At 45.6% G+C, this 11,104-nt stretch overlaps 1 protein-coding gene across 1 annotated transcript; it reads right to left on the minus strand.

The window, feature by feature from the left end:
* Nucleotides 1-971: 971 nt before the first annotated feature.
* Nucleotides 972-10,324, minus strand: LOC310749937 (inactive serine protease PAMR1-like). Its single transcript, XM_083587259.1, has 6 exons — nt 9,072-10,324; nt 7,187-7,321; nt 4,433-4,600; nt 3,709-3,912; nt 2,237-2,305; nt 972-1,116 (listed from the first exon to the last, which is right to left on the minus strand). The coding sequence occupies exons 1-5, from the start codon at nt 9,136-9,138 to the stop codon at nt 2,292-2,294; spliced, it is 588 nt and encodes a 195-aa protein (XP_083443385.1). The 5' UTR covers nt 9,139-10,324; the 3' UTR covers nt 972-1,116; nt 2,237-2,291.
* Nucleotides 10,325-11,104: the final 780 nt, after the last annotated feature.

Consider the following 11,104-nt stretch of genomic DNA (forward strand, 5'->3'; position numbering starts at 1 on the left):
CAACCATGTCAAACCCGGAAGTGCGTGTCCCTTTTTTGGATTACAACCAATTTTTTTGGGGAGGCCCTACTGGCAAAAGCGCGTCTTGGGTTACAACCTGTTTTGGTTTACAACCGGACCTCCGGAATGGATTATGGTTGTAAACCAAGGTACATGGGTATATGGGAAATAATTGTGTGAAAACTTGTTTTTTGTTGTTGCTTGTAAGCCGCTCTGAGCCCGGCCTTGGCTGGGGAGGGCGGGGTATAAATAAAAATTATTATTATTATTATTATTATTATTATTATTATTATTACGCTGACAGCATTAAGATAAATTAATCAGTGTAAATAAGTTTTGATGGGTGCAATAATGGAATACTGATTGGTATAGTTTTTGTAAAATATGCAGGCATTTAAGGTATGTAAAATGAATCATGGAAAAAGAAGAAGGGAGGTCATTGATGTCTTAAGGATGTAAAATGGGTATTTGAAATTGTAAAACAGATACACACACACACACACACACACACACACACACAGGGAAACATCTTCTGGGGCCGAGCTCGCATGTGCTTTTGGGTGCCGTGCTCTCTTGTGAGATTGCGGCCCTGAAAAAAAGTGCGACTCTCAGGGCTGCGCTCTTGCACATTTTGGGGCACTGTGCTCTTGCACGAGAGCACAGCCCCCCCCCATGGGATGTCCCATTTTAATCAGGACATTTGAGGGCTATGTCCTTGCCTTCCACTCCACCAGTCTCAAAGAACACCACTTGCCAGCGCTCCAAGGTCTCAGAGTGAGGTTCTCTCTCAGCACTGCTACCAGGTGGTATTGAACCGGCCTTGCCAGGGATCAATTCTGGAGACTTCTGCATGTCAAGCAGGTTTCCTGCCACCAACCTGTGTGTCTTGACAACTAAGGATTCTAGTCCTCTGGGAACCTCCCCACCCTAAAAGAACATGGCTGCTTACAGGGAGAGTCAGAACGCATGCGTTCTTTGCAACAGGTTTATTTGCACACAATTAAAAAATTTCCAGTCGCCATTCCAGAAACTGGTTAGGAAGAGGAGATGAATCCAGCGGGGATTATTTCATCAGTGAGCCACATCCATGAGAAAACAAGGGTTGCTTGAGACCTGCTGAAATCAATAGGAAAGATTCTATTGGCGTATGAAGGAAACCTTAGCTAATTAGACAACAGAACATGAATGCATTCATCAGTCATATAAATCTGCATACAAATGAATTAGTCATTTTGAATAAATAAGAGATTTTCAATGGTGCTTGTGTAGCAGGGATGGGGAATCTGGGTAAACCTGTGTCCTGATTTACAGAGGACAGCCTTTTATGTGGAGACACCCTCTGTTTCAGGAGTGGGGAACCTGTAGCCCCCAAGATATTGCTGGATTACAGCTGCCATCAACCCTAGCAAGCCCGGTCTATGGTGGGTGATGCTGGGAGTTGTAGTTCAGCAACCTCTGGGAGGCCACAGGTTCCCCATACCTGCTCTGTTTGAAGGGCTCTCTGGTCCAAGTTGGGTTTAAAAGACAAAGAACCGCTGGGAAATAGACCAGGCAGGGGCCCATCAATAGTTGCATCGAACAGGCACACAGGTAGCGTCACTGCAATCTCTTTCATCATAGTGGGGAAGACTGTATCTCTTACTTCAAATTATAGTAACTTTTTTCAACGTTTTGATTTTTTTTTTACATATAAATAAGCATGTGCAAATTTTATTTGTTTGTTTGTTGCATTTATAACCGACCTTTCCCCCTAATAGTTCTCCCATTCCTCATTTGATCCCCACAACAACCCATGATGCAGTTGGGCGGAGAGGTAGTGACTGGCCCAAGATCACCCAGTGAGCTTCATGGCTGAGTGGGAAATTGAACCCTGGTCTCCCAGCTCCTAGTCCAGCAGCCTAACCACTGCACCACCACTGGCTCTCTATTTAACGGGATGCGCAAGCAGCCACCATATGGGGAACCTGCGGCCCTGCAAGTGTCGCTGGACTCCAGCTCCCATCATTCCCCACCACTGGCCACGCCAGTTGCAAGGCCTGATGGGAGTTTGAGTCCAACAACACAGAGAGGGCCAAGGGCGTCTCACCCCTCCCCCCACCTTGCAGCAGGTACCATCTTCGATGAGGTCTTCCCTCCTGTGTGAGGCAAATGACTTGCTAAGGCAAGTTCAATAGATTAAATAAGTTAAATAGATTAAATGTCACAGCTCTAGGTGTGAAGGGTGCCTGAAACTTACATAAAAGTCAGGTGTTGCAGCGCGCAGAGCAGCCCCTCCACAGGGGTTGGGTTTTTTATCCTGAGGAAGCTGCGGAAGAGAAGAAATTGGGTGGTAGCCTTCGGGTTTTCACCAGTACAACTACTGGGGACCCCCTGTGGTGAATACCAGGGCCCCCATCTACTCCACAAGCTCATATCAGCTTTGTATCACTTTCCCCCCAAAGGATGCTAGGAAAGCATACTTGGCTGAGGAGACTCTTCTGAGAGAGATTCCTATTGCCCTCCTAGAACTTCAGTTCCCAGGATTCCTTGGAAAGCCTGTGTGATGGTTAAGAACATCTGGGGCTAGCCCAAGATATTTGGCAGCCTGAGGTTAAAAAAAAAGGACAAGATGGCAGCCCTTGGACTCCGTGCTACAAAGCCAACTAGACTGATAGCTGAATCTTACTTCAGCACTGGTCAATATTTTTTACCTCACCTTGAGGAAACAAGGCTATCTTAAGGGGCGCAGAACAGGCCACATACCAGAGACAGCTGTTCCCTATCCTTATCCCCCACCTGAGGGAGGTGCTTGACTCTGTCTAATGGTAAGGCCAGAAACTGAGAATATCCTAAGTAAAGGTAAAGGACCCCTGGATGGTTAAGTCCAGTCAAAGGCAACTATGGGGTTGTGGCACTCATTTCACTTCAGGCTGAGGGAGCCAGCGTTTATCCAAGTCTTTCCAAGTCGTGGCCAGCATGACTAAACTGCTTCTGGCGCAACGGAACACTGTGATGGAAGCCAGAATGCACAGAAACGCCATTTAGATTCCCGTCACAGTGGTACCTATTTATCTACCTACACTGGCGTGCTTTCAAACTGCTAGGTTGGCAGGAGGTGGCAGAGCAATGGGAGCTCACTCCGTTGTGGGTATTTGAACCGCCAACCTTCCAATCGGCAAGCCCAAGAGGCTCAGTGGTTCAAACCACAGCGCCACCTGCATTTTACCTCTAATATCCTAAGTACCCTGTCAGGATCAGAGCAAAGTTCTATGTAACCCAGCATCCTGCTTTCCACACCAGCCAATCAGATGCCATCATCCCTTCCAAAATTTCTCCAATGAAAATAGGGACATCCTAAGGAAAAGCGAGACATGCTGGGATAAAATCAGAAACCGAGACTGTTAAGTTGTGGGTGAACATATCAGACGACACAGCGATTCTTCAAACAGCTCTTGTTTATTCACAGGCCAGAACAGAACTGAACTGAAGGGTTCAGCCAGCCTGCTTATATAGAGCTCCACTACAACGCAACAGTAACCACTTTCTGAAACTATCCAATCACTGAACATCACTTTCAATTCCTTATTTGCGTATGTGGACCACAGTGAAAACTATCTACAGTATCCCCCTGCTGGCCCAGGGTGAGAACTTCAGTACATAACAGGGATGGCTTCTGTAAATCCAGGAGTGTCCCTCGAAAATAGGGGCACTCGGAGGGTGTGTACTCACCGCAGGGGACGTAGCAATCGCACTCACAAAAGTCACAGCGAGAGAACCATCGGGTCCAGCCAGATTGCTTAGTGACGCAGGAGGAGATCTTGATGCAGCCATGATTGAGAAAGGCCCCTGGGTACACCTTATGGGGACAGGTGGAGGAGCAGCTCCCATCAATATCCCGCTCGTTTATCTCAATCCGACCCCGGAGGCAGATCCCTTCGCAGAAAGACAGAAAGCAGTAAAAGCAGGCATGACGCCAGAATGACTCGTTCAAGAATATGCAGAAATGGCGAAACTTACTGGAAAAATAAGAAATCAAGATAACAAACTTTTTAATAGAAGAATGGAAATGGTTTATTGAATATTTACAAATTAACTGTAAACAGATAAGAACATTGGCAGGATTATTGTAATAACCTCCAGTATATATTTACAGTGTATATCTATAGTAGATAATTAAATGAGCAAGTTAAATGAATTTGGATATGCAGAAGATATTTAAAATAAATTTAAGGAACAGCAAAAAGAGGGGGAAGGAAGTCAAATTTTGAAATGTTATATTGATTGTAAAACTAATGAAATGTATAAACATGAAAAGTATAAATAAAAACTTTTTTAAAAAAGAAAAAGATTGGCAATGGTGCCTACCTGAGAGGTGCCGGAACTGAGTTGCAGCAAGTTCCCACTGAAAAAAAAGCTCTGGATACACGCATGGAAGGCACACAGTTATACTTACTGAGGCAAGTAGGTTTGGGGGTCCAGCGGCCACTCGATTGGCAGGCGCTAGCAGGATCCCCCACCAGCAGGTACCCAGGCCGGCAGCTGTAGCGCACCACCGACCCGACCCACCAGTCGTTCCCATAGACCACTGAATTGAACTCTGTTTCTGGTCGTCCGCAGTTCACTGAGAAAGAAAAAAGACACAAACAGGGACCCTCCAGGTGGTTGCTTTGTGGCAACTGTGTTCCACAAAATGCCATTGACGCAAGAATTGTGCTTTAGCAGTTGGTTTATAACGGACCGTCTGCACGCCATTCTGCTTGACTGGCCGTTCAGCTATGCTTCCTCCTCCTGCCTCCTAGAGGGACACTTTTGCACAGCAGTGTAATGGTGGCAGAACAAAATCAAAACAAACGCAGAATGTCGGCGGTCGAAAAAGTGGCAGGATTTAGCAGGAAGTTACGGGACATGCACTAGCTGGAAATGAGGTGGTATGCCTGCCCCAAAACTTTTGCAGGCATGTCCAGTATTGAAGATGAAGTGTAACTCCCTGGATGCCATTGAAATAAAAAAATTAAGGTCTTATATATATAATAAATGTTCATGGATATGCCGGGCAAACACATATATAAATGTATGGGCCACATGTCTGAGGCAGCACAGGATGGCAGCCCTGGAGCCATTTTGGCTCCGAAACTGACCAAATGTTTTTTCTGCAAGGTCAAAGGAAAATGGAAAAGCCTCCCCATTGTCTTTTCATTCACAAAACCTGTCTTAAGGGTATATCTGTGTATGAATAGGGTGAGCCTGTGACCTGGCTCAGGAACTAAGTATTTGTCACTACAAAAGACTGGCCAGGCTCCTCAGGATATCCAATCAAGTAAGCATTAACAGGTAACCTGGCAGACAGGAGATAAACAACACACTCAGATTTCTGTTGTAGACCGCCCCTTCTGTGATGTAGGTATGATGTGTCTGGGGGGTGGTCTTGAACTACATCCCTTCTGTGATGTATGTATGATGTTTCTGGGGATGGTCTTAGACTCCAGGGCGGGCAATTTAAAATGTCTACATAAGGGCGGGCACACCTTTGTTCGGGGTCCTCCTCCTTCTCCTGTGTGTGAAGGGGGCATCCTGTTGCAACAATTCAATAAAGATCAGGCTTACTAGCTGATTTGCTTCTCAATATTCTCTGGTTGGTCTCTGTTATTTTCTCCGACCGATGGAGAACCTGCAAAGGCTTCTATAAGGGTTCTTGTGTCCCCCATAAGGGAATAAGGGCAGATTTACGTTTATTACACCATCATGAGAACAAATCATAATGCAGAAAAAAAATGTGATTTTGCTGGTTTCTGGTGCTGAAACTCTTACATAATCCTCGGAGTCCGAATTTCAGTTGGCCTCATTCCATTTTCAGTTCATGTTCCCCCCAAAGCACCCCTCCACCCCGAACATTGGGTCCTGCTTCCAATCCCAGGCCAGCATGCTGCTGAAGTATTGTCCCACTGGATCAGAGCAAAGGTCCACCTGGTCTAGCATTCTGCTCCCAACCAAGGCCAACCAGACGTCTCTGGGAGCTTCACCACCAGGGAGTGTCTTTGCCTCAAGTTTGTCCCACCTGTATATCAAGGTAGACTATCTAGTCACACGGAAGTTCTGTTTAACTAGGATGACAGCCTGCCTGATCAGCCTCTCCTCCACCGTGAACCTGAGTAATCCTTTTTAAAAAAGAGAAGTTTAATCCTCTTTAAATCCTCCACGTCGCCCCTTTCCCCTCCCAGTTACTACTATACGATTAGCTAAACGCTTTACAATCTCCATTCTGTTTTGCCCTCATTAACAACACAATCATTCCCAAGAGCGGTGATGACATGTGATTGCAGGAGGTCCGTGTGCTAAATTATTAATGATTTTTTTCCCTAAAATAAAAATCCTAAAAAAACAACAACCCCATATTCCTCATCAGCAACAAATGATATTGCTACATTTTTATGTGTGTGGTTTTTTTGGGGGGGGGGGAGTTAGCTGCATCCAGTAATGCCGTGGCAAATTCAGAGGTACAGGGTCCCTTCATGGCCCACACGCTCTCCAAAATTATTGTATGATCTTAGAAGGTTGTATAATCTTATAATTATACAATAATCTTAGACTTATACAGCAACAACTAGGGATGCAAGGCAACAATCAGTTCAGATCTCCGATGTGTTGCCTTTCAGCTAGATTTTTAGGCACCTACGTGGGCAAATGAATTTGAGTGCTCCAACGTCTTACTTTAAAGTGACTTAAAATTTTGTTTTCCATGATGTTCCATTGCAGACCATTCTCTTTTCAGCACTTGGGTGTTCCTAAATGTGTGTTCCCCCTGCTCCCACTCCCCCCCAACCTGCAGAAAATATGGAGGGCGACCCCCTAAATATTTTATCGGGGGGGGGGGGACAAAAAGACCAGGGCCCCATAGAGCTTTGGAACACACCGAACTTCTCCTCAGTGTTCTTCCCAAGTGCCTTCTCCAGACTGACCCCAGGAGCCAATCCTCAATGGCTGACTCACCTCCCTTCACTCTGATTGGTTCCAATCAGCATCAAGGATGAGAAGATTTATTCTCAGTGGCTAAAAAACCCCCCTCCCCTTTCAGGATATTGGCGACAGGGACCCTGTGGCAGAATTAGTAATGGCCTTTGACCTGTCATGACCCCAGACCACTACAGCGCCAGTTGCAGCTTGCAGCATAATTGGGATTTGAATCTACGTATTCTGGATTTGCACATACCCCGGCAAAATGATTTGTACCCCAACCAGCAGCAGCTTCCATTCCCACACGTGCTTTTCTTCAGTTCTTTGTGCTTTCCTTTACAGCCTCCCATGCAGATGGGGGCAGTTCCAGACCAGTAAGTGTCCAAGTTTTCTGGAAAAAGAAGATTTTTTTTTTAAAAAAAACAACAACAACCCAAAGTGTAATAATTTGTTATATCCTAAAAATAAATTATAGTACAGTGGACGCTTGCCTTGTGAACGTAATCCGTGCGGGATGCACGTTTGCAACCTGCAGTGGTGCGTCTGCACACGCGTGGGTTGCAATTCAGCATTTCTGCGCATGCGCAAAGCGCGATTTAGCACATCTGCGACCGCCGAAACCCGGAAGTAACCCGTTCCGGTACTTCTGGGTTTCAGTGGTCCGTAACCCCAAAAAACTCAACCTGAAGCGTCTGTAACCCAAGGTATGACTGTATGTGATTGTTATACAGTGGTACCTCAGGTTACATACACTTCAGGTTACAGACTCCGCTAACCCAGAAATATTACCTTGGGTTAAGAACTTTGCTTCAGGATGAGAACAGAAATTGTGCAGCAGCGGCACAGCAGCAGCAGAAGGCCTCATTAGCTAAAGCTTCAAGTTAAGAACAGTTTCAGGTTAAGAACGCACCTCCGGAACGAATTAAGTACGTAACCAGAGGTACCACTGTATCCATTTATGACATGCAGAGCTCTAAACTGTAGCCCCAACCATGTCTATTCAGAAGGAAATCCTGCTGAATGCAATGGAGCTGACTCCTAGGTGAGGTTAGGATCGCGGCCTCTTTCTGTCAGCCAGATTGATATAACTGAATGAAAACGTTACAACATTTGGTAAACCCCAGCATTTAAGTGACAGAAATAAAACTAGGTAGTGTACATACTAAGTGTCAGTGTCTGAAGAAGTGTGCATGCACACAAAAGCTCATACCAATAACAAACTTAGAGACTTAGGTCTCTAAGGTGCTACTGGAAGGAATTTTTTTATTTAGTGTCATAACATTTCATTTATTTATCTCTTTAAATGGGAGTTTGCTACTTTCCTACTTCAGAGTCTGCAAAGTGCCCCACAACAATGCTGGCAGAGGGTGATGGGAATTGTAGCCCAAAACACCTGGAGGACACTAGATTTAAGAAGGCTGCCTTGAAGTTTGCCCAATAGGTCTTTAAAAAGAAAGAAAAAATCTCTCAAGATTTAAATTTGACATCAGAAAAATTTAAAGTTCCAAATTTTTCAAATTTGTGAACTATTTAATCTAAATTTAAGTTCCTGGAATTACACAGCACAATAAACAACAATGGCTTTTAGCATCAAAACATGCAGAGCAATTAAGTTATTACCTTGATAATCCTTTTTTATAGGACAAGCCTATCCATGTCCCAGAGTTCAATGAGGCTTGCTCCCAAGTAATCAGATAAGACTGCAAACTTAGCCACGCTATAAAAATGTCAGTATTTTGTCTTTTTTTTAAAAAAAATTGCTATATAGTAGGATTTCGTGTGTGTAAACTTTTATCATCATCTTTCCCTTGAACTACAATTAAAAGGTCAGTATTCTTTCCCCCATTTTACAGATGTGTAACTGAGGCTCAGATAGATTGTAGTTTGTCCAAGGTCAGCCAACTAGTTTCTGGCAGAGTGAAATATAAACCAGGGGCTACCTGGATCATTTAACTATGCACCATGAGTTGGAAACTTTATTTGCGCAACTGACTTGTAAGACTCGCCACTCCTTCTGCAGCTGCTGACCCAGAAATCAGTGCCTCTTAACCTCAAGATCTACTTTAGCATGGATGAAGTTTCCAATACCAAGAAGGAGGACGCTCAGCCCTTACCTTGTACCTTGGTTCCCTGTGACTTACCTTCCAACTCCTCGCCCGAGAGGAACTCGCGGAAGGAAAGGAGGAAGAAGAGAATAATCAGCGCCATGGTGGATATAGCAGGGCTGGCACCCTGCCAGGGGACAGCTTTTCAGTGGCTTCAAAGGGAGAGGTGGAATTTGGGGAATAAGTTTTTTCACCTGCCCCCGTGGGCATGGCAAAGTTGAACTGATCGCCAGAGGGCCTTGCAGCAGCCCAGATCCATTCAAACTGCAGAGAAAATCACCCTCGCTTCTTTTTTTCCAAGATACTGTGCAACACAGGGGGAGGTTAGGAAGCTTCCACAAATCCCTCCACAAACCCTCCCCGCCTCTCCATGCCACAGATAATCCCACAGCAGCAAGAGCGATTATTTTCTCTCTCTCTTCCGAAAACCTTATACTACAAGTCCTGGAATCTCACACAGGAGCACCAAACATAGATGCTTTCCTAAACCAGTCATTTTCAAGTAGTTAGTGTGGGGAAGTGGGAAAGGACCACAGAGAATGGTGAGACACACTGGATAGAATTTGGGGTATGGAGAACTAGGACTGGGTGGCTTTTGAGCAAACCATGTCCTATCAGCTGCCTTAAACCTACCTTACAGGGCTGTTGCTTGTGAAAATGTCACAAGACACCACAGAGAGAGAGCATTTCAAAGAAAGAAACCTGGGATAACCTCTGGAACAGAAGGCAGCTTCTTTGCAAGACAAGCTCCGTAAAGGGATGGGTAAGGAGATTACAGGAGGGTCTCCTAAGGATATTGGCTGTGTGTGTCTCTCTCTGTGTAATGGACTGTTTTTAAAAGGGGGAACCCAGGAAAGCATGTAAATGCTGCCCCAGTCTGTCACTTCCAGGTGACAATCTTAAAGCGAAGGGAGGGAGAGAGAGTCAACTTTCCAAGTGCGAGTTATATTGTAGGAACCTTGATCCAGAGTTTCCTGGGACAAAACCTAGAATGCTAAGCTCTGGATTAAGAGCCTGTACTGGGAATGTGCAGCAAACAGAACCAGCTGTTCAAGATATATCCCAGATTAAGGCTGAGGTGGAATAGCAAGCAGATGCAAAATACATTTTACAAATTTCCAGCCCTTTCTTTACCAGGCTTCAGGTACCCAACATGAGGCTAAAGCAGAGGGACCTTTTTAGTCCAGTGAACCACTTTCCCCCTTGGGAAACCTCCCAGAGGCATCAGTGGGTGGGGTCAGCACCAATGATGGGTGTGGCCCAAGGCAAAAGCAACAGATATGACTCTTGCCTTTGTGCAGCCAGCTGTGTTTCAACCACACAAGTGTCAGATTCGTGTGCACACATCTGTCATCCTCCATCCAGGCAAGCAATAGGTTTCATCACAGGTCAGGAACATATTCCAGTCAGGCAAAAGCACAGAGGGCCAGGTCTGTTGCAGGCATGGCCTGAGCAGAGTCCCCAGGCCTGGAGCACCCTATTTGGCTCCCAAATCAGAGGTTCCCCACCCCTGCGTAGAGGATCTCTGGCGTCATCATATGGGTATCTCGGGGGTAGTGGAAAATCACCTGCCAGCACTTTGGGACCCCATTTACAAGGCAGGAGCCTGCTTCTCCCCCCTCAACAAAGAAATAATCCAGGCTGCAAAGTATAGATACAAGGAATTTGTCTTTGACCTCATGCTGGGTCAGAGGAGTGAGGACAAGTCTTGCTGCTGCCAGTCCAACGCCAGAGACAAGTTGCCATTTCTCACACAATCACTCTGTGTGGAGGGGTCTGGTAGCTACAACAAAAATGGTTGGCTACTGAACCCAGCCAAAATTTGTGGACCCCTGACCAGGTGACACCATGGCAGGTGTTGGCAGAGAAAATGAATCCAGATGAGGCAGGAAGTGAACCCAGCTGCATGCAGCAGAGGAAGGCAACCTCCCCATTTCCCACTTTTAGAGAAGCCATCCCTACTGGAGCAGAAACTTCTTACTGGCTGCAATACGGCCACTTGTTTTAAACTGTTTTTAATGTTGTATTTTAAATTGATGTGGCCTGCCCCTGGGACCTTACGGTGAAGA

Source organism: Podarcis filfolensis (genome assembly GCF_964270895.1).
Source record: "Podarcis filfolensis genome assembly, chromosome: 15".
NCBI classification, from domain to species: domain Eukaryota; kingdom Metazoa; phylum Chordata; class Lepidosauria; order Squamata; family Lacertidae; genus Podarcis; species Podarcis filfolensis.

Coding starts and splice junctions, on each gene's coding strand:
- LOC310749937 (XM_083587259.1), bottom strand. CDS start 9,138: ATGGCGCTGATTATTCTCTTCTTCCTCCTTTCCTTCCGCGAGTTCCTC. Junction 7,322..9,071: donor CTCGGGCGAGGAGTTGGAAG/GTAAGTCACAGG, acceptor TTCTTTTTCCAG/AAAACTTGGACACTTACTGG. Junction 4,601..7,186: donor GTACAAATCATTTTGCCGGG/GTATGTGCAAAT, acceptor TTTCTTTCTCAG/TGAACTGCGGACGACCAGAA.